The sequence below is a fragment of the Azolla caroliniana genome, unplaced genomic scaffold (assembly GCF_043228905.1).
Source record: "Azolla caroliniana isolate FFs.n. ecotype wild unplaced genomic scaffold, voAzoCaro1.0.p SCAF_4, whole genome shotgun sequence".
NCBI classification, from domain to species: Eukaryota; Viridiplantae; Streptophyta; class Polypodiopsida; order Salviniales; family Salviniaceae; genus Azolla; species Azolla caroliniana.
This window is the reverse complement of record NW_028230439.1, coordinates 7,631,515-7,655,435: the sequence shown is the minus strand read 5'-3', so window position 1 is coordinate 7,655,435 and position 23,921 is coordinate 7,631,515. Positions and strand designations below refer to the sequence as shown.

The following is a 23,921-nucleotide window of genomic DNA, read 5'->3' as shown; positions in this document are numbered from 1 at the left end:
CCAAGTTTAGATAATTATATCTTACAGACACGTGAGGAGTTTGCAAAATGTCCGTCTTATAAGGTTCAATGGAATCATAAAAGCTCCAACAACATGGCTTAGAAATTCACTATCAACATTTGAGGAGTTGTGCCTCATTTTTAGATCAGGAATGTGAATTGGCATTACGAATAAAAACACGTCAGATTTCACAGTCACAGAAATAGTAAATTGAAGATGTTCATTATGAAGTGCCAGTACTACAAAAGAAAATGCTAGTAAACATGTCATAGGACTGTTGGACAAAGTAGAAGAACCAAATAGGAGCTTCTTCATCTAAGTTGAAAAGTTTGCATAACAAAGACGTGTATGTATAGGTCTAGATGTTCCAGTATCCAAAACATGTGAATGAGGAAAATACATTCTGATGCAAGATATTATTCCTCGGTTCAACATCAGGTGTAATTGTCAAGGCTTCTGGTTGATTAAATAATAGTGCTCAATGGAGCCTTTTCCACAATTACCAATGTGCCTTGCAGTCACAGACATCCAAATACACATGCATACGTATTTAATACAAACATCCATACATGTATACATACATACATACAAACGGAAATATGAATAGACTAATACATTCAAACATGCATGCATACATAAATACATACACGTACACATACATACATACATTATAGCTATAGGTGCATACATTAAAAAGCGACTGTTTCCTACTGAAAAAGAAATTAACACTTATAAGACATACATAGCAACTAATGCTATGCATAGTGTAGCAGGTGCCATAATTCTTAGACATACATTTCTTTGTAGTATTTAGCTTGATGTCTCCCACAGGTGACTCTACATCACAAGGTGAGATATTTCGTGCTAAATTGCTACTCTTTAATCTCCCATTCATCATTTGTTGAGAAGATTGTTCGATAATTGGTATGCCTTTGAAAGGACCATGGCTGCCAAAAGCATAGGGGTCTATGCGCTGTAATATAAAAAGGCCCATTTGAGTTACCAGTCCAAGTCTACAGAAATATTTACATGGCTAACACTTACTGATAAATCGACCACCCAGATGCCTACACTACTCTTATTATACGAGCAACCAAGTAGCTTCCCTTCCTGGATAGTAAGGTCTGCTATTTTCGACCAACCAACATCTACAACATCATGGCATCTCAAAGGCTCCCATGAGAAGACCTGATTGATTCTATCCAGTTTAGCAAAAGAATGCTGAAAAAAACAGTTAACCATCATAATATAGCTTAAAAACTCACCTTCATGTGTTCTTGTAAACCCGCCAACAATGTCCGTCCATCAGAGTTGAATACCAAAGAATGCACACCAGTCATCTGCTTAGAAATAGGTAAATCACACACTTATATGATTGTGAAACATGGCCTGGTTTTTCAGCAGCATCCCATTATTTGGGAAAATAATGAGGATGTAAGATACTTGGGGAAATAAAAACGGCAGTATTTCAGAGTTTTCCTGCATTTAAATGACACAATATGCAAAAACCTTGGCTACAGATCAATTTGAATTTTGAACACACCTCTGGTCCAGCAGATCCAATCAACTCAAAGGTCTCGAGATCCCAAAACTTCACGGTTTTATCAGCGGATCCTGCATATTCGATTTGTTTTTCTTTTGTGCATTAACATGTAAAATTTAAGCTTGCACACAGTTTCTAAACTTTCTCTATTTTAGCTTAATTGATCGATAGGAAACATAAACATTTTTCTAGACTAGAATCTTTGATAGTGTAAACTAATTCATAATATACTGCTCAAGGAATAACTTGAGAAAATTAAAATGCTTAGTAAACTAAGAAAGAGAGGTATATTAAAGGGAAAAGTACCAGGATACCCCTGGAAGTTTGTCTATTTACCAGAATGCCCCTGAAAGTTCTAAATTTACCAAACTACCCCTATGTCTAAAAAAATACACTCTATAAAGTAAATATACACTCAAATGTACAAGCCATATTTACCAAACTACCCTTCAAACAGAAAATTCTTTACTTAGTGATTATTTGGGTAGTTTTCTCTCCTTTCTTGTTCATCATCAATCGTCTTCATAAGGTCAGTACTCTCTCTCTCTCTCTCTCTCTCTCTCTCTCTCTCTCTCTCTCTCTCTCTCTCTCTGTGTTTGTGTTTATATGTAGTCATTTTTAGATCTTCTCAGGCGAGGTTCATAACCAATTGTCTGTGGTGAGAAGCTATGTATAGCTAGATCAACATAAGAATCTAAGTACTCTTAAATCTTATCCCTTGGATTAAATTATTTTTGGTCCATGACTACATATTTCTATTTACAAGCTATTTTTGTTTCCTAGAGTATTTTTGGGAGATTCTGCAGCCATATAGAATTGTGGATCATGATGAGAAGAATAGGAGGCTTTGCTAATGACATTCAAAATGTGAGTATCTCCTCCTACATATGGGAGCTTCCCATCCATTGGCCGAGACATGATCTTTCCACCGAAGCTACACATTAACTTGATTTGATCATTGGTCGAAGCCTTAATCCGAGTAAAATCAGGATCCACCCCACCGATAGAGTTTATCCGAGTGGAAGACAGGTCCGAATCAGAAAGGTAATCCAAAGTCGATACTTTGGATAGATCACCATGTTGCTTCCCCTTTACTGCGGCATGATGGTTCTGATGCGTAGGGTCTAAGGGATACCCCATTTGATGGCCGTATCTTCGTGCTCGTGGTGATGATCAAAGGAATTAGAGCTAGGGTTAAAGCTTCCCTCAGAAAGACGATGTGGTGGCCACGATGTTTTTTGGCTATCCTTACCACAATTTTCTTCTTCTCCGATGCAATAATATCCTGCACCGCCATGGATACGAAGCTTCGAAAAGGTCGATGGAGATGTCTAGGTTAGCAGAGAGCTGCTGTCGTGTGAAGAGATGGTAAATTGGGGGAGGAAATTCCTAATGATGATGGTGGTGGTGGTGGTGATGAGGCAGATGTCGAAGAGGAAGATGAGTATGGTGAAGATGATGATGAGGACGATGGATATGGTTCGAGGGGGATATGATGGGGATGTGGAGGGTTTGAGGGGGATATGATTTATGAGCCAAATTTACCAAACTAGCCCTATGGTAAAAAAGTCTAGGTTTAAGGGTAGTTTGGTAAATATGGCTTGTACATTTGAGTGTATATTTACTTTATAGAATGTATTTTTTTGGATATAGGGGTAGTTTGGTAAATTTAGAACTTTCAGGGGTATTCTGGTAAATAGACAAACTTCCAGGGGTATCCTGGTACTTTTCCCTATATTAAACCAACAAACCAAACAAATGTAACTTTTTTTCCAAAAACTAAAAATAACTAAATCAATAAAAATAAAATAAATGGCTAAACAAATGTAACTAATTGAAAGTTTAAATAAAAATAAAAATGGCTAAACAAATTTAACTAATTAAAACTTTCAATAATAAAAAAATGGCTAAAGATTTCTGTTATCTTTACGTTCAAGATTCTCAAATTAGATAGTTTCTAATTTTTGTCTTCAGATGAGTCCATCCAGAATGACGAGATCTTCGAAGTGAGGAAGCATCTGCGATGGAAAGAGATAATGGCCTTTTAACTATCGATGACAAGCGTGGTCAGATCATGGTTCATGAAGGCATGGGGTTTGCCACTTATGGTGGGATTCGGGTCTTGTTCTAGATCTATCTTAAGTGTATACTTTCGGAATCCCGATGTTATTTCGTGCCGCTTTTTTGGCCTTCCTGAAGCCTATCCGATTTTCTTTATCGTGAGCACGGGGGGCTTACATGCAAGACAAATTGCTATCGTCCAATCTCATGTAACCCCTTTGCAATGTCTGGGGCCCATTCTTAGTTAAGTATTTATTCAATAGTTTGCTTGCTTGCTTGCCTTAAGTAACTTCCTTTGCTTTATTATCATTAAGAGCATTGGAAGAAGAAGAAAGATATATTACTATATTTTAAGATATGATGTAGAAGTTCTCCAAAGAAAACTACTCACTTTATTGACAACCTCCAAGACATTTGACAATGGTCCTTGTCGAATACATGTGTATAATGGACGTATTCACACTATCCCGTTTTGGCCATTTATGTAATTAGCATAAAGGGTAGTTGCCCTAAGTCGGTCACTATATATAGTGACCTTGTAACCTTTTTGTAAGGTTGGTTGTTGTATTATTGCTTTGGGAAATAAGAAAGTCTTTCGTGCCTCTCTGTCTCTCTCTCTCTCTCTCTCTCTCTCTGTGCAACGACATAGAAACTGTCATACGCAGGTACTCAACAGCAATCGAATGCTTCTTGATCTTCCGCACAGACGACTTTCTCTACAACATCTGGTATCAGAGCCTGCACAGTAGTCGGTCCTTCAATCCGCTGTCGGCCGTCGTCTCAGCATTCGGTTTCCTGCGTCATTCGAAAAAGAGAGAAGAAGAACAAAAAAAAAAAAACGAGGTTTTGCACCTCATCGCGTTAGATCCTCTTGCTTGGAGTAAGCCATCAGGTTGTACTCTGTTCCTTGTGATCGTAACCGCTCGAGGTGAAATCCCCTTGTGTATCATTGACACGATCGTGCTCCATTCGGTTAAACGGCATCCGAAGTAGTCAACAAACGCTGCTCGCCGCTCGTTGTAACCACTCGGTGCAGATCGGTCTCAAGACAACAACCCCAATTCGTGCTTCATCCGGCTGATCGACATTCGAGAGGATCAGTTGGATCTGTCTCTCTCGTCGCTGCAGCCACCCGAAGCAGAATCGGTCCAGATAATCGGTTTCAATAATCGGTATTCGGCATATATATCCGAAGCGAACCGGGCTCACTTCGACTCGGAACCATTCGGGAAGACCAGTCGGTTCTGTCCCTCAAGTTACCGGAGTCAATTCGAGCAAGTTCAACAATACATATATTCGAAGCCGAACCGACTCAGGTTCAAATCCGACTAGAACGATATCGGGTGAGCCAACCGGCTGCACTCCAACAAGGTTCGTAGTCAACTCCGAACCGAGCTTCGTTAACCGACACCAAATTTGATGGCATCAACATCCGGCTCGTCAGAAATGAGTCTACGAAAGTTCGATGGATCGAACTTCAACTTCTGGAAGGAGCAAATGCAGGACTATCTCATAGTCAAGGGGCAAATCGATCCCATCGAAAATGAAGAACCTCCAGAAGGATACAAACCGATTGAGTGGCAGAAGCTGGACAGAATTGTCCGCGCCACGATTCGGATGCACCTATCGGAATCGGTATACTTTACGGTGCAATCGTGTACGACAGCATTCGAACTGTGGAAAACACTGTCGGACACTTACGAAAAGAAGGTCGCCGCAACGAAGATGTTTCTGATCCGGCGCCTCTACAACTTGCGGATGAAAGAATCCGATTCGGTTCAAGCACACCTCAATGAGTACGAAAGCATAAGCTCCCAAATCTCGTCACAGGGGACGGCAATTGAGGATGAACTCAGAGCAATGATACTCATGAGCAGCCTTCCCTCATCATGGGAAACTTTCGTCACAACCGTGTGCAACGCGTCAACCACGGCTGTTAAATACTCCGAAGTCACGAGCGCAATCCTGACCGAAGCAGCTCGGAGAAAGTCTTTCGCCAAAGACTCAACAGACGACGCTTACGTAGTACAAGGTTCGACAGACCGATCGAACATACGAGGAAGAGATTCCTCACGGCCGCCGAACAATCAGCGAAGACGGAGCCAGTCACGGGATAACCGAATCTGCAACTATTGCAAGAAACCCGGACACATCAAAGCCGACTGCCGCGCACTCAAGAACAAGAACTACAAGAAGAGTGGCCGGCATGAGGAGATCAATTACGTCAGCTCCTCAGCTGATGTGCTACCAGACGACCCGAATATACTATCAATCGAAAATCCAGTCGGATCAGAAGTTCTACTCACAACTGAAGAATCGAGCACATGGCTCTTAGATTCGGGCGCATCATTTCACGTGACTCCTCATCGATCCCAATTTCGGCAATATACGATCCGTCACTCCGACTCAGTTCGAGTCGGCAACTCACAACACTGTGACATCATCGGAATCGGCACAGTAGAGCTCAACCTTGCAGGTGGCTCTACACTTGTACTCCACAATGTCCGACATGTACCCGAGCTCTCAAGGCCATTGATCTCAGTCGGACAACTAGATGAAGACGGCATTCGTGCCGGTTTTTCTTCGGGAGGGTGGACACTCCACAGGGGGAACCTCCTGCTTGCTAGAGGACCCAAGATACACTCCCTGTATCCGTTACATGTTACGCTCAGAGAGGGTAACCTGTTTTTGGTGGATATTCCTGTGTCATCACTATGGCACCGAAGATTAGGACACCTAAGCAAGGCCGGCATCACGCACCTATCTAGAGCCGGATACATCCCCAAACTCTCCTTCTCCGACCATCAATTCTGCGAGCATTGCCAGTATGGCAAACAAGTAGCCGCATCACACCCGACATCAGCACCAAGAGAAACGAGACCTCTCGATCTGGTCCACTCGGACGTCTGTGGCCCAATGCCGCATCAGTCTCTCGGCGGTGCCTCTTACTTCGTCACTTTTATTGACGATTCGACTCGAAAGGTGTGGGCTTATCCAATTCGCACCAAAGATCGGGTCTTCTCGATCTTCACCGATTGGCTCGCTATGGTAGAAAATCAAACCGACCGAAAGCTGAAATGCTTTCGGACAGACAATGGGGGAGAGTTCAAATCCGAAGAATTCGTCAAATTCTGCCGACAACGCGGCATCCGACGTGAATTTACGGCACCACACAGTCCGGAGCAAAACGGGATTGCCGAACGCATGAATCGGACAATCCAAGAACGGATAGTTTCCATGCTCCAACACTCCGGACTGTCGGATGGCTTCTGGGCAGAGGCTCTACTCACGGCAGTACACATAATCAATATGTCGCCAAGTAGACCTCTAGGACTTCAAATTCCTCAGGAACTATGGATCGGCAGCAAGCCGAATTACGACAAGCTGAGGATCTTCGGATGCGAGGCGTACGCCCTTATTCCGAAAGATGATCGCCGAAAACTTGCACCGCGGTCCAGGAAATGCATTTTCCTTGGATATGGATCCGACGGCGAAATGGGATACCGACTCTGGGACCCCGAACGCAGGCAAATCGTTCGAAGTTCGGACGTTGTGTTCAACGAGTCGGCTATGAATCCATCAGTCGAAAAATCGATCGAAGTCCGAAGGGTAACGTTTTCCGATGTGCCGACCCTTCAAGAAGGCCCTGCTCTCAACACACGGTCAGCTTCACGGGTAGCTGAACCTTACACCACCGACTCGGACAACTCCGACTCGGCACAGCAGAACAATCCGCTTTCGGACCATCCGACCTTGATACCCGATGCGACCAGTCCAATCTTACCTCGACGATCCGAGAGACTGTCGCAACCTCCGGAGAGGTACTCTCCTGGAGTTTTCTTCACCGACGCCGGCGAACCGACGTCTTACGAAGAAGCATCGACATCTGTCGATTCAGCCACCTGGCATCTGGCGATGGAGTCGGAAATGCACTCCATTCGGGCAAACAAGACTTGGGATCTGGTCGAATTACCTAGGAACCGACGTGCTCTTCCTTGCAAGTGGGTTTATCGACTAAAAGAGACGTCTGATTCGACCACCCCAAAGTACAAGGCCAGATTAGTTGCGAAGGGCTTCCGACAAGAATATGGCGTCGACTTCGACGAGATTTTTTCACCAGTGGTGAAAATGACAACCCTTCGTTTTCTACTCGGCGTAGTGGCAGCCGACAACCTGGAGCTGATTCAGCTAGATGTCAAAACAGCATTCCTCCATGGTGATCTTGAAGAGGAAATTTATATGGAGCAGCCAAAAGGCTTCGTTGCTACTGGCCAAGAACATCTAGTCTGCCGACTCAGGAAGAGTCTATACGGCCTCAAACAGGCACCACGACAATGGTACAAGAAGTTCGACGACTTCATCCAATCGATCGGCTTCTCAAAAAGCGATGAGGACCATTGTCTCTTCACCAACACAGCTCAAGATGGATCACCCATCTTCCTCATCATTTACGTGGACGACATGCTAATTTCTGGACGCCACGCGGGCGAACTTGCCGATCTCATTCGGCAACTGCGGTTGAAGTTTGCCATGAAGGACCTCGGTCCGGCACGACACATACTCGGCATGAAGATTAGTCGGCATCGCGACAAACGACATCTTTTTTTGTCTCAGACCGACTATATCGGACGTGTCTTGGAACGCTTCAACATGCAATCAGCCAAATCTGCCTCAACCCCGCTCCCAATGAATCTTCGGCTCTCTCAGCGAGACTGCCCGACATCCGGCCCAGAGGGGGAAGATATGAAGTCGGTACCGTATGCACCGGCAGTCGGCTCCCTTATGTACCTGATGGTCGCGACACGGCCTGATATTTCTCACGCCGTAGGAGTCGTTAGCAGATTTATGCACAATCCTGGCCGATCGCATTGGAACGCAGTCAAGCATGTGTTCAGATATCTGGCTGGCACAAAAGACCATGGCATTCTTTTCGGTCCGAACCGAACCTCAGGCGTAGTCGGTTACACCGACTCGGACTTCGCCGGTTGTATAGACAGTCGGAAATCAACAACCGAATACTGCTTCAAATTCGGCAATGGAGCAATTTCGTGGAAGTCGAAACTTCAGGAGTGCACAGCGACCTCAACGACCGAAGCAGAATATGTAGCTGCGTCCGACGCAGCAAAAGAAGCTTTGTGGCTCAGTCGGCTGGCGCACACGTTTCGACAAGTCGACCATGACTCGGCTCCAGTTGTCTACAGCGACAGTCAAGGTGCTGTTGCCTTGTCGAAACGTGTGCGCCAGCCGACCGAGCCACAAAGCTTCTTTTGCTGCGTCGGACGCAGCTACATATTCTGCTTCGGTCGTTGAGGTCGCTGTGCACTCCTGAAGTTTCGACTTCCACGAAATTGCTCCATTGCCGAATTTGAAGCAGTATCTGGTTGTTGTATTATTGCTTTGGGAAATAAGAAAGTCTTTCGTGCCTCTCTGTCTCTGTCTCTCTCTCTCTCTCTCTGTGCAACGACATAGAAACTGTCATACGCAGGTACTCAACAACAATCGAATGCTTCTTGATCTTCCGCACAGAGAGGCACGAAAGACTTTCTTATTTCCCAAAGCAATAATACAACAGTCCTCACTCACCTTGCGAGAATTAGGGTAGCTACCACTATTAAGGATTCCTCTAATGCAAGTATGAAAGAAAGAAAGAAATATTATTGTGACTTTAAGAGGCCAAAATGCCCTATAAGACCAAACAAGAGATTACAACTTAACTGTAATTGGCTCAGTTTTGAGAACAACAAATCGAATAAATAAATGTCACCAAGTAACACAAAGTAAATAAGATAAAAAGAGATTTAAAGAATCTTGTTATCATCAAAGTAAGATTCTCAAGTAAGATATATTGTAATTTTTGTCTTCAAAATATCTCTAGCATAAGTCGACCCAAAATGGAGATGTCTCTGAAGCAAGGGAAGCACCTGCTATGGCAGGAGATAATTCCCTTTATTTTCTAATGACAAGGGTGGGGAGATCGTGATCCATGGGGCTAGGACTTACATGCATGACAAATTGCTATTACCCGATCTATATGTAACCCCTTTGTTATATCCTGGTCAAGTACCCATGCCTTGATTCACTTGTAGTATTAGTAGGAGCAATGGAGCTAAAGAAAATTGCAATTGTTTTTTGTGGATGATTTTCTATGGTTGTATTGTTGTCCTTGAACAACTTTTCTTTGTGTCTTTTGAGTTCTAGCAAGAAAGGTCCCAAGCATTGTTGGTTTTCATATTCCATTACCTTATGTAGTGGGCCTTTGTGGATGGTCTCGTGTGGCTATATTGTTGTTCTTCAACTTTTCCTATGTCTCTTAAGTTCTAGCAAGGAAAGTTTCAAGCACATTGGTCCTCATATTCCATTACCTTGCTTGGTGGGCCACACCTTGTTTAACGCCTCTTATTTCATAAAAAACATTACAATGAGATAGTGTTCCTCAAATTCCACTCCCTAATGGCACAATTGGTAAATTCTTTGTTCTCGAGGTAGCCATGCATATCTACCTACCTCAATCTCTAACCGATGTGATGGATTTTACAGTTGACCTATTACGCTATCCAATGCCTACAATAATGTATGTCAATATATTAAGATGGCTTGATGATAAATCCACCTTCTAAATTTGTAAAAAGAGTGTCTTATAGTGGGCCATCTTGAAAACAATAGGGATCGCTCTATTATTTTCCACTTTGGTATGTGTAGATGGGGATAGTCCAAGCTATACTGGAATGGCAGTAGTGCATTTATGTTATGCCATGTCACTCAAACCATTGTTGCATTTCAGCACCCCAACAATGAATATCTCCATGTTTAGCAAGTTTTATGACGTAAGTGCCAACCTTGACTACTTTCCTTTAGGGAGATCCCAAAGTCGTTGGATAGAGGTCACCGATCAAAATAATACCTTGATGATTATAGAGGCCGCTCCAACCTTTGCCCCAATTATATCATGGGGCACCAATGCTTTGCTCCTTATTATGCGGGCAATCGTTGACACTAAAGGTCTCTCTAAATCTTTCAAGTTATTTGCCTTGTTAAGATTCAATCCCCATGTTTCTACTCTCAAGAGAAGAGTTGGCGTTAGAAGTGTATGACATACCCACAATTTAGATCATGCCTCTTGGAGAGGCAAATGTGCGCATTGTCTTTTGCGAACCATTGGTTGCATATCCACAAGAAAGTCTAACACAAGTAGCCTCCCATAAGGAGAACCTAGACCCTATAAATGTTACTCCTAGGGATGTGTAGAAGTGTGTGTATGCCACCTTTTCCTCTCCCAAGAAGTAAATAGATAAAAAATGAAAGAGCAAACAGAAAGAAAAATATATTAACGTCTTTTACGAGGCCAAAATGGCCGATAAGACTAAACAAGAGACTACATCTTAAGTGTTGTCTCATCTTTGAGAACAACAAATCAAAATAAAATAAATATTACTCAATAAATATAAAAGTAAATAAGATAAAAAGAGACGAAAGAATTTGGTTTTTGGCACATGTGAGATTCTCAAGTTAGATATATTACAACTTTTGTCTTCGAAAGATCTTTAGCATAGGTTGAACAAAAATGGAGAGGCCTCCAAAGCAAGCGAAGCACCTACAATGGCAGGGATTAATGGCCTTTATCTATCGATGACACGGGTGTTAGGGTCATGGTTCGTGGGGCCAGGGCCTATGTGCACAACAATTTGAGAAAGAAGGATACAAATCCACCCAAGCAGCCCCAACGAAGGAATTGGGACAAGCCCAAGATCTAAATGGCATTCCATGCCACCTCATATGGGCTTTGAGTTGTACTCGGCACCATGTGTGCTTGACACAAGAGTCTATTCACCACACGATCACAAACTCGACGTAGACAAATCCCTCTAGCCATGACACACACAACTTACTTACACTCTTTCATATCTACACACATGCACATTTGTGTGCATGTGTTCATACACATACGAACATACTCACACTCACTCTTGTGCACATGTGCACATACTTTTACAACAAGACTTCATACAAAAACTCACACACTTATGCACCCATCCACATACAATCGTATGGCTAACATACGTCGGATGATGTCCTTTTTAAAGGTTTTTGGATCGTGGTATCCATCTCCATATATTGGTGGGAAAGACATTACCACCATCCTTCCATAAAAAAGTTTTGTTTTTACCCTTGGTCGCCCTGATTGTGTCATATGTCATGGCTAAATAACTACAACCATGATGATTTTGGTGCAAGATGCCTTAGACTGTTGTATGAGGTTATTTAGGTCTCATATTTAAAACAAGAACCAAGGCCCATGTCCAGTTCACACTAGGCCCTTGAAGGTTCTCCCAACCCTCAAGATTAAAAGTAATCCTCCTTTCTTTATATTCTCAATTTAACCCTCAAATTTGTCATCCACGCATGTACAAAACTACACTAAAAACAATCCTGCGATAAGTTATGGTCATGCCTATAACACCTACTCCAACCCTTAGCACGGAAGCAATGACAAGATAGTTGCCACTAATGACTAGATTGGGCACAAAATTCTAGAAAGTCATAGTAATCCACAAATTTTCATCACTTGTTTCCTAGTCAGCCATAGCCCATATTTGGATTCAAAAGCTCAAATATGGCATACATTAATATCCTTGGCTCTAACACTTAATCTTCATTGTGATCTAATTTCTTGAACGTGGTTATTTACGTTGCCTTTGGTTTGACAGCTTGTCGCTTTAGTTAGGATTAACAATCTCCAATGATATGCAAATACTTTTCTAGGATTCAATAACACATTCACAAAAGTCCATATTGAAAATGTATACTTTAATTACAATAACAATAAAATATTTTCAATATATGCTTGTTAAAAAGAATATATTATTACTCAAGATGAAATTATAAAATCACCTGTAGCCAATAGAAATTCATGTGGATGAAACTCTACACACAAAATTTGACCTTGATGACACGTGAAGTCATGCATTAGCTTGCCAGCTGTTAAATCCCATACCTATAAAACACTCCAAATCAAACAAAGAATTAAATCATACCACATAAGAAGATAGAACACTATCCTTGATGTTTATCCGAAAATGCCAATATGTAGCTTTTATTGAAAACCTATGAACCGAAGAAAGAAAGAAAGAAAGAAGTGACATCTTTAAAAGATCATTTGAGAAGATTTCTCAGCTTCCTGAGATTAAAAAGCAAAAAATCGGAGCACTAAGAGATATCAAGATCGCAATTATCACATGATTGCATAAAGGGTGAAAGATATTACCAAGGTGCAAGTACAAAGCAAAGAAATAATGTGCATCATAATATGTATTAGACATGGACATGCGGACACAAAAGGTGAGAGAGCGTGTGCACACTTTTGCCACATTGTCCTCTCCCCCTGAGACCACCCAACGACCATCAGGACTAAACTTGACTGCATTAATACCACGATCATGTCCTTTGTAAGTATGGATGCAGCGTTTGCGCCTAATATCCCATATCTTAAGATTGGTATCACGCGAACCAGATGCGAAAAATTCTCCGAATGGATGAAAGTCCATCGCAATACAATTCAAACGGTGTCCACTTAGGGTTCTGACAACTGCAATGATTGCCAAAATTAAAGTAAACTGTTACATTTTGGAAATGTCATTGGGCTATGTTTATAATTAGCTAGCTTACTTTTTGCTTCTTCCAAATCCCATAACTTGATTGCTCCACTTGCAGATCCAGCAGCAACCAGTGCTTCTTCATTATCAAAGGTAACCGAATTCACAGTACTTGAGTGTCCAGATAAGCTCTGAGAAGAACATTAACCAATATATATGGCTTACATATTGTACGAAAATTGATGCAAATTATAATAATTAGTGCTTTATGCAAACCCCAATTCTGCGCTTTGAAATCCTCCCTCAAATGTTTCAAAGGTTACCAAAAACTGAAAGATATACACAAACTGGCAAAACTATAAACAAAATGTTCATAACATGTACACAACTTATAGAGTAATTAGAAAAATATGAGGGGAGTCCATATTCAAATCAATAACTTCACGACTCATGAATACAATATGTCATCTAAAAACAGAGGAGCTAACCTTAGGTTTAAGGTTATTAAGGCATAGGTTCATATTTATTTGAATTTGAAATTGCATGATTCATGGAGGAAAATTTTGACATAAAAATATTACCTTGATCTTACGATTTTACGCATGGGGTTCATTAACGTTAATTCATATTTTAAACTCCGTGATTTGTGAGTGCAAATGTCCGTGAGAAGATAAAACTTTACCTTGGGTTTTCAGATTGAAAGCATGGAATGGATTACACAATAATATGTCAAGAAAAATCAGAAAATACTTGAATTTCATACAATTGTACACACATTACAGCGAAGATTTTCCAAAAATTGATAGAATTACCATGACACGATCAGGTCTAGCAACAGCCCACGTGTTTACTTTATGATCCTCCCCTCCTGTAACAATCATTCTCGATGTCTTCTTACCTATTTTCAAACAAGTCACATTCGAGCCACCATGGGCAACAAATTCCTCTAGCACAATATTTCGTTAAGGAAGGGGGAAAAAAATTTAAAAGATCTATACATGACTAATCAAATTCTCTTGTTCTTTTTTTTTTCTTTTGCACTCGCATCAAATTCTCTTTAGTGTACAGGACTTGTAAGCAATTTAGCAAAATGACAACAGAAGGAAGAATTTGATGCCAGAGATATGGCACGATCATATTCTACACATAAATAGAAACAAAATATGAGAAGAAAAAAACCCAAAACGGAAGAAATTAGGAAGGATACGGAGTTTGTAGGAACGATCCATCGTATCCGAGGATCTGTTGAACTGTTGAAAATATTGGTAGGGGGATGCTTTACGAATTAATTGTGGTTCATTTTCGGAGAAGAAGGAACCCTAACAGTGAGCATTGGAGAAGCCGATTGAGCGACTGGCGGAGAAGGAAATGATTTATTTCATGCCTCCGCAGTGAACATCAGAGAGAAATGGAATAAGAGAAACTGGAGACCAACCCTAACCCTAACCCTAACCCTAACCCTAGAAATGATGAGGGAAGAGATGGAAGGAGGGGTGGGGTGCAAAACTTTGCACCAAAGTTTTGCATGACACAAAGGCGACGAAGGTAATAATAAATAAATAAATAAAGCAAGAAAAGGGTAGTAATAAAGAAATAAATCCTTATTTTACTCGTCTCCCATTGGCTGCCATGCTCCACGTCATCCACCACCCTCCCGGCCTCTCTCTCTCTCTCCCACTCAACTTGGGCAATCTATTTAGACTCACACATACATACATCATTATCATTATTATTGTTTTTATTATTATTACTATTATTATTACTACTACTATGTTCAAAAGCCACCCTTCGACCTAATAATATTGTTTGTCTCTATGCCAAACATTAGATTGTGCCTATTGGTCTCATAAATCCTCATCGTTATTCGGTCACAATTTGTCGTTCTCCTCCCTACACTATTTACTATTCATTCTGCTTGATCCTTGGTTGGATCACCAATCTGTTGTTCTCGGTCCACTTGGTTGATCAGAATTGTTTTCTCAAGAGAAACCATTCCAACCAATCATTTTGCCGATCAACCCGATATCATTGTAGTAAGAATGGAGAGACAGAATTGATAGAAAAGGGATCAGCATTTGCATCAAAAGTGAAGATGGAGGAGAGTCAATTCAATTCCCTACCGTTAGTATCCCAACCACAAAATAAAAAGCACCTTCATGACCATCAAGTGCATAGGAATTAGAAGGCTTGGGGTTGTGATGGGCCAAAGAGCAATCAAAAGCCCAAGTTAGGAGTAGTAAAGGCGATGTGTGTGCAACATTACCTAGTTGCACTACTATAATAATTACTGATAACAATAAGGTAGTAATTAATTTACGGAGTATTGAAGATCAAAAGAGTGAACTTGCATACTTGTATGTTAGAGTGGGTGGGTGTGGTGAAGCAATTGCTACAAAATATGAAAACAAATTCAAATAGTATTACAAGTGTCATGAGGCTTACCTATAACATTATATACCAATCACAAAGTGAGGCCCATTAGGATAACATTCTTTATAAATTTAAGTTCAAGAAACGGTTTCTTCTTATTCCAAAAAAACAGGAAACGACTTTAGGCATACTAAATACACGATGACTTAATAAGCATAAAAAATGTGTTATATTGTCAATCATTTGTTGTGATGTATTGTTGTAGCATATCAAATCTATCGTGAAGGTTGTATGTTTGAGACCTAACTCAACAAAACATCTTTCCAATTTATTTTTTAACTCCTCAATCTCATCTTGGGAGAGAGGCTCAATGCTTGTCTATGCCCTATCTGTGCATGAGGGACACATGTTTTGCACCATTGTCACTAGCTTTTGATTAGGATTTTTGGTAATACCGTAGATGTGTCGATATTTTTTGTGTTCAATTGACCTCACCTTTCCATCACAATGTCGACCAATCCAAAGCAGAACCCACCTCATGGGCAAAGGTTTTTCAACAAGATCAAAGTCAATCAAGTTGGAGTTTGGCTAAGATAAAGTGTCATCTTCACGGTGGAATATTGTAACTTTGGTAAATAAAATCTTGTATTCCCAATTTAATAGAATATATTTAGATTCTTTAATCCTACACCATCTCCATCTCTTGTTTGACATGCTCATCTTTGTCCTTGTTTCTTACAAACTTTCCTCTTCATAACTTCAGTGGGTGTTTATTCACTTATGAGAAACTCCACAATATTCTTGAATCCTTGTTCAGTGGGTGTTTATTCGTCTCCATCGACCTCAAGGACATCTTCAATTCCATGAATTTCCAGAACATGTAAAAGTATAGGAGTAAAAAATGTAATTAAGAGAGAATGAAATAATAATTATTAGGATTATGTAAAATGAAATGTTTTGTAAAATGCATTTACCATCGGATTCGGTGGAGGATACGTGGTTGTCAAATTTTTATACCCTTTGTATGCGACTTTTTTATTCTCATCCATGATAGGTGAGTGCCATAAACTTTTATCTACAAAAAAAAACATTAAGTAGGTCTACTTAAAATTTTATGTTTTCACAAAAGAAAATCTTGAAACACAAATTTACACTTACGAAATGGGCCTTAAACCCTTGTATGTCGCCTCTTCCCAAGTGGGAAACATGGCCCATGTGTACATGAACTACAACAACTTTCTATTAGAGAACACAAAATCACAGACTCAACGATACAATATACTAGAATATAATATACAAGAAAGTATACTGACTAACATGATAAAAATCGAGGAGACATACCTTTTTTGTGGGGCTTGCATATTTAAACACACTTCTTTACAAAAAAGTGCCCAAGTGGTCTTGTTCATAAAGAGTGGCTTCGTGACACCATATTCCGATTCTGCAATCCTCTTGCTACACAAGTGAAAAATGATGTTTGATTGATTCTAATTAGTTTTTTTATCCTATACACAATATGAATTTAGATTCAAGTGCACGAAAATTGTCTCCACCTCCTTGTGATATACCACCCCTAATCATCTTCAGGCAAGATAACTTACTGACGATGGATGTGTCACGTTCAAATGTGCGAGAGATGCAAGATTACCTAAAGTAGATGATAATATGCTGATGTTCTTCAATGTCAAGATACAATCACCCAATCACAAATCCAAGTTTGTGGCCACGACCAGTGTTGGGCAAAGTCCCAGGAACAGTGTCAGCCTTCCGGTTGCATTGGGACTTTTGCCGGCCAAGGTGGGGGAATGCCGGAATTGATTCCGGCCAGGTTATCCTACCAACAGGAATCTAGCCGGTTGATATTTTTTCAACCGGCTAGTTATATAGTTTTTTAAAAATATAGGTATGTATATATAACAAATATATAGATTTAACTTTCCCCCTCTTTCCCCCTCTTTCCCCCTTTCTTCCCTCTCGACTCTGCAAATAGTCACGTTTCTTGATCCCTGTTCATTATTTGCTTTCGTCTTCGTCTTCTGCTCCTTCTTCTTCTTCTTCTGCTTCATCTACCCCTCCTGGAACAGACTACGTCACTCTCTTTCAACCTTCATATGGAAATGCTCTAACTGGACTTGGTGCTTACACTCCAGGTATTCTCCATCATTCCCTTACAGAACTTTCTGCGGGAAATTTCCTTTGTTTTCTCTTCATCAGGTCGATTTTTTTTACTTCTCTTCTCGAATTTCTGTGTATAATTTTGTTTGTGACGTAGAACTGTGGTGACTCAGATGTGCATATCCATGCATTACATATAAGGTATATACAAAACCATCATAAAAAAAAAAGCATGCAACATAGCTAAATATAGTTCAAACTATAACCCAAGGTCCTTTGCAAACTTCAATATAGAGAGGTAATTCAGTTGTTGAGATCTCGCTAGACTTAGTGATGACCAACTAATGGAATTGTATGATTGATTGGGTTTTGGAGGGCTTTAATTGATCTTTCAATGTTGGTTAATGACATTAAGGAAAGTAATTCCCCAAACTTTATGTATGATAGGTTCTGGCAAATGTTTCTCCCTTAGCCAGTGGAATGATGGCCAGATTCATTGACATGAAAAGACAATAAACCCTCGCATTACATAGTCTTGTACAGAGATTAGATACACTAAATGATGCAAGAATGAATCCAATGGACAATTTGGAGGCATATTTAGAATAGTGGTGGTGATTAGTGAGGATCATAAGCATATATATGTTGAGATACATTACCCAATGCCCATAGGCATATATGACATGTTACTCCCATTAATCATGGTTTCATTATATCTGAATTACCCAATGATAGATGGATCATCCAAACTTCCATCCACAGATTACCAAACTACCCATTAATCACTAACCATTACCCATTAGAGCTAGATAATGGAGTTCCTTTATACAAACCATTGGATACTAATCATTGATAGTAAAGGGGGAGGGAGGAGGGGAGAGGGACTTCTTTTCTCTTCATTTCTTGGGCTTACTGCTGAATGTCTTCTTGAACCACTTGAGGAGGCGAGTCGCGCCGTTGCGAGACGGCGGCTTGGGGCTAATAACATGGTGGTTATGCATCGGCACATTCGAAGATAAGATAGACACGCTTCCGACGCTCTTGCTCCTAGCAAAGTGTCCACCAAGGGGTGAAGGTGGGCATTGAACTTGAGTAGTAGTAGTAGTAACTGTAGTAGTACCTATGAGTAGATGGATGCCTTTGTGATCTTCTCCCACGGAATGATCATTAGCATCACCAATTCCATTGCCATTGATGTGGGCATTACCATAGCCATTGCCATTGCCAATACCATTGCCATTGTAATCCAATGCCCTCTATACAGTCCATTTCCCTTTTTTATCTTTTACTTCCTAATAGCCTAATCCTAATCTATACATTAGTCATTACCTAATCTCTTTCAAAGCATCAAGCGTGACCCAATGGATTACTATCATGATTTAGAATGCCGATCATTAGATAACCTCCCATGATTTGTCACATAAGATTTGTTATATGTCGGTTTATGCTCGTTGTCGTGAAGAGATGAAATGCAGGATGAAGTGCAAAAGGCCCCTTTGTGAGGCTTATGCAAGCATGTTGATGCCCCATAGGACAAAGTGATTGAAGTACACGCATGGATAAGGCTAATCATTTGTATGTTGTTGGTAACTTCAGGACATGACCCTATTGCAGTTCCATTTAGAGACTAATGAGGGGATCCCTTAACTTCACTAAATTGGATAGTAGATGACAAAGAGTACTACTACATGCGAAAAAATTATAGTTAGCTCCAATTAATCAAATTGCTTGTCCACTAAGAAGAGAATACCTAAAGTGATCATTAAGATGACATGGGTCACATATGTTCAATTAATCGAATTGCCTGCCCATTGAGAAGAGATATACCAAAACTCATCACCAAGATGACAAGGGTTTAGGGGATGCATGTCTCTATGTATGTATAATTTTAGAAACACATGTTGTCCTTGGGGAGTTCTTCTTTGAACAAAGTAAAAGGGGATGTTATCGAGACAATAAACATGTTGGATGTTTTTACCTATCTCATCAACTGACCTTGAACTTTCAAGTATAAGGGTAAGTTACCTTGTGTAAGTTATCTTTATGTGCATGAATTAACACTTCATACCATTGCAAATCAATTTCTGTCCATTCCTCCCATTTGTAAATCTCTATTGAAGGACCTGAACTATTGAAGGACCTGAACTAGAAGAACATGACTTCAATGCTAGCATTTTGTTGTGGCGAGAAAGCAAGGCATATCGTCATATTTTTACAGGAACATCTCAGGAGCATGATGATGAGATCGAGGACTTCATAGAAGATATAGATTAAAACTTTATAAATGTGATCGATTTTGTTTTGGAACTTTCTATATATTACATCTAATTTGATCTAATGTTGTTAATGCTACTTTATAAAGGTTTGAAAAGTGAATTATGTTTATAGAGTTAGAATATTTTTTGGTAAATATATATCTTTAGTTTTTGGGTTCCAAAATTTTGTGATTGATTTGATTTTGTATTGCATTAGATTTTTTTTTGGTTATGTGGCCAAAAAAAATTTCAACATGTTCCGGTTGACATTGTCGTTGGTAGGAACGTGGCCGGCCAAAATTTTAAAATTCCGGTTAGGTTCATGAGAAGCAGGAAAATTTCCGGTAGGGGCTACAAACTTTGCCCAACACTGGCCACGACTATCAAAGTAGAGTGGACCCAAATACACCACCACTTCCTCTCAAAATTAATGAGTTGATATTCCATGAATGCCAATATAGTCAATGTTATGTTAATTTCGGTCAATTGTCCAACATTTAAACATGTAGATACTAGGTGACCAGATTTCAAGGCTAAGCCAAGAAACATAAAACGAGGTCTACAAAATTAATGTTTTGTGGTAGGAGATGGTTTAATTATTTTGTTTAGAGAGTTCATAAGATTATATAAGAGAGAATGTTTTATATGGTAATTGAGATATTCGACTAATATTAGTATAATTAAGATATATTTTTTAGTTTAGAAAGATATCAAGATTGTGCAAACAATATTAGGTTAGGTAGACTCAATCTAAGTTGTATTGGTAGTGCAATGGTATTAAAAGAGAATTTTTTGAATTTATAAGATTGGTAAATAGCAACCAAATGAAAAAAAACCTTTCCTCAAATGCATCATAGTTCCCTTTAATATAGGTTTGTTTTGTGCTTTATTTTATTAAGCTTTATTAGCTTATCTCATGTTTTTTATATGTACAGTCAAGTGCACACTTTGATCTCAAGGAAAACGTGTGCACTTAGGGCTTTTTACATGAATTTTTTTCCTCTACACATTTTGAGAAAGCGTAGCCCCAACAACCACTCTGATAACTCAATATTATGATCAAACGCATCTTGTTGCTATAATCGCCCCTACGTTGTTGCTCAGCATGTTGTTGCATACATTATTCATAGATTCTTCCCCATGTATGATGACTTTGTGTACATGCCCAAAAATGGGTTTTGATTGCCAAACTATGAAAATGGAGGCATAGGCCTATTTCATAATCAAATGGGTTGTCCACTTGACATCTTAAGGAACTATGAAAGAATGGCCTCTAACATTGTACTCCTTTTTTTATTGCTTAAACCATGCATAAAGAAACAACTAGATCTTAAAGATTATACCAATGAGTTTTTTATGGCATAGTTATCTTCTACATGAATTGGAGTCCATATGTTGAATTCAGTTTATGTAATGTTTTAATTTTGTTTGATGTAATTTTGTCATATTGTGGTATTACCATGAACCTTAACCAAGGCCCCACCTAACCAGGGTCACATTGACCGTACCTAAATCAGGGCTCAATCAACTCCCCGTAATTAGGGCAACTCCCCATAACTTATGGGGCAAGAAAACCCCTGTCAGGCTACATGCCTATAAGATGTAACTCCAACTTAATGGAAAGGGGGAGGTTTATTCTATTATTCAGAGCACTTTAGATCCTGGTGGAGAAGACGGGCAGAGCAGCCCCAACAACACATGCCACAATGCAGCACGACAACAACAACGACAACACAAACTCCATGAGTCCAGAATTCTTGCAGCAACAAACTCAAGAACATCACCACTCATCGCCAATTGACCAACTGGTTTCGACAATGTCTAGTATTATTTTACAAGTTAACCATACTAACCAAGCCATGTTGTCATTCCTCTCAGCACGATCCAAGCCACAACAGAATCTCCTAGACCCCCGAGTTTGCCCAAAACCATTTTCCGGCCTACCATCAAAGGGCATCCTCTCTTGGCTAGATTATTTCGACATGGTGGCCAATTACCACCAGTGGCCACACCCACGGAAGGCAATGGAAATGAAGACACTTCTCGAGAATATCACAACAACATGGCTCATGCAACAACCCGAGGAGACATGCAACCAATGGAACCTGTTATGGGCAGCCATGATTCGGAATTTCGCACATCAAGATTCCCATCAGACAGCCCTACAACAACTTGAATCAATCGCCCAACAACCACGTGAACCCATCACCCAGTTCGCGGTTCGGTTTTTGTAGATCCTACGACGGGCTGACCCCAACATGTCAGAAGACATGAAGTTGTTTTTCTTCTGGCCACGCATCCAACAAGACCTCCGCCACCGGGTACGCGATCAAGGCCCGAAAACACTACACGAAGCCACCCTCACCGCCCAACGTACAGAAGCTGCAGATGCACACGACCTACACACACCAGGTAATCTCATTCACGATCATACAAACACTACGCCAACGGCCACTCCCATGGACATTGACGTCTAGAACATGCAATTACGCACAAAGCGTGCCTTGCCCGAACGAGACACCCAAGGACACCCCAAATGTTTCTACTACAACAACTACGACCACATCCTGCTCCACTACAGGAAGTGGCAAAACCAACAATAGAAGCAGAACGTCCAATTAGCCGATGATGCCTCTCTCTCTGAGTCGCCGAAAAACTAATCTACGGGGTGCCGCAGGGAGAGCCGCCCCTGCATGTTCATGCCACCACGTCATCAACTTCTCTCGTACCATGATCTCCCACCTCCAACACACAACCCAAGAAGTGCTCCTTGACTCTGGTACTAGCATCTCTTCCATTATCGCAGACATAGTAGCCCAACTGCAACTTCCCACGAACCATGCACCACCCATTAAAATCCTCTTCGGCGACCGGCAACAACTATACCACTCACATACACAAGTCACATGCACGCTCACCATTAGTTCCGCCAAGATCCAACACTGTTTCTATGTCCTCCCGCGACAACTGTTCCCAATCACTCTAGGCTGTGATTGGTTCCCCAGTAGTGGATCATGTCTCAATTTCTCCTCACGGCAGCTCGTCCTCCCAAATCACCTTCCAATCGTGCTCTTCACCAACCTGCGAGATACCACCCACACCAACCTGTGAGATACCACCCACCTCCAAGTCCTTCAAGAGGTCCTAACTCGTGTTCAGCGCAATCGATTGCAGCTGCAATTGAAGAAGTGTCGTTGGGGTAGTACACGCCTTTGCTTCCTCGGGTACGTCATCTCCTCTGATGGAATACAAATGGACCCAGAGAAGACGGAAGCAGTCCAAAAATTCCCATGCCCCACCATAGTCAAGCATCTTCAACGCTTCCTCGGCCTCCTCATGTTCTCTCTCCGCTTCATCCCACGGCTAGCTGACCTGTCAGCCCCACTGTGCACACTCTTAAAAAAAGACAAGCCTTTTCTATGGACCAACGCCTGCGAATCCAACTTGCTCCAGCTCAAATGAACGCTCCAAGCCTCTGACCTTTTGGCACACCCTAATTTCATGAAGCCTTTTAATCTGCAAACAGATGCCTCCAACGTCGGCCTCGGTGCCGTCCTGCTACAATCCGATGACAACAACCAACTATGCCCAATTGCCTACATACTCGGTCACTTACCAAAACCGAGGAGAATTACTCGACAACCAAAAAAGAGTTGCTTGCCATCGTCTGGGCATTCCACCGTTTCCACCCGTATCTGCATGGATCAACCACATCAGTTGAAACCGACCATCAATCATTACTCTCCCTCATTCGGAAGGCTCACCCACCCGGTTGCTTACTCCGATGGGTTTTGGCGTTGCAGGATTACACGTTCACTTTGCAGTATCGTCGCAATTCCTAGAACATCGTCGCCGATGGATTATCACGCATATCACTTTAGGCGAACCAGGTCACCTCCTGCACAACCGATTTCCTTGTATCCTCATCCCAAATGGCGAGCACGCAACAGCACGACAAGAAGATTCAAGACATCTGTCACCGCCTAC

At 41.0% G+C, this 23,921-nt stretch overlaps 1 protein-coding gene across 4 annotated transcripts in view; it reads right to left on the bottom strand.

Moving 5' to 3' along the window:
- Positions 1-14,558, bottom strand: part of LOC147865012 (katanin p80 WD40 repeat-containing subunit B1 homolog KTN80.4-like) — a 29,114-nt gene extending 14,556 nt beyond the window's left edge. For all 4 annotated transcript variants that reach the window (XM_087317701.1, XM_087317704.1, XM_087317702.1 and 1 more), the window contains exons 1-9: positions 14,402-14,558; positions 14,007-14,140; positions 13,268-13,385; positions 12,961-13,187; positions 12,494-12,596; positions 1,544-1,614; positions 1,266-1,340; positions 1,045-1,188; positions 796-973 (exon numbers count right to left, since the gene is read on the bottom strand). In XM_087317701.1, the coding sequence (XP_087173827.1) occupies positions 796-973; positions 1,045-1,188; positions 1,266-1,340; positions 1,544-1,614; positions 12,494-12,596; positions 12,961-13,187; positions 13,268-13,385; positions 14,007-14,140; positions 14,402-14,423 (1,072 nt within the window). In that variant the 5' untranslated portion in view covers positions 14,424-14,558. The remainder of the gene's footprint in view (positions 1-795; positions 974-1,044; positions 1,189-1,265; positions 1,341-1,543; positions 1,615-12,493; positions 12,597-12,960; positions 13,188-13,267; positions 13,386-14,006; positions 14,141-14,401) is intronic.
- Positions 14,559-23,921: the final 9,363 nt, after the last annotated feature.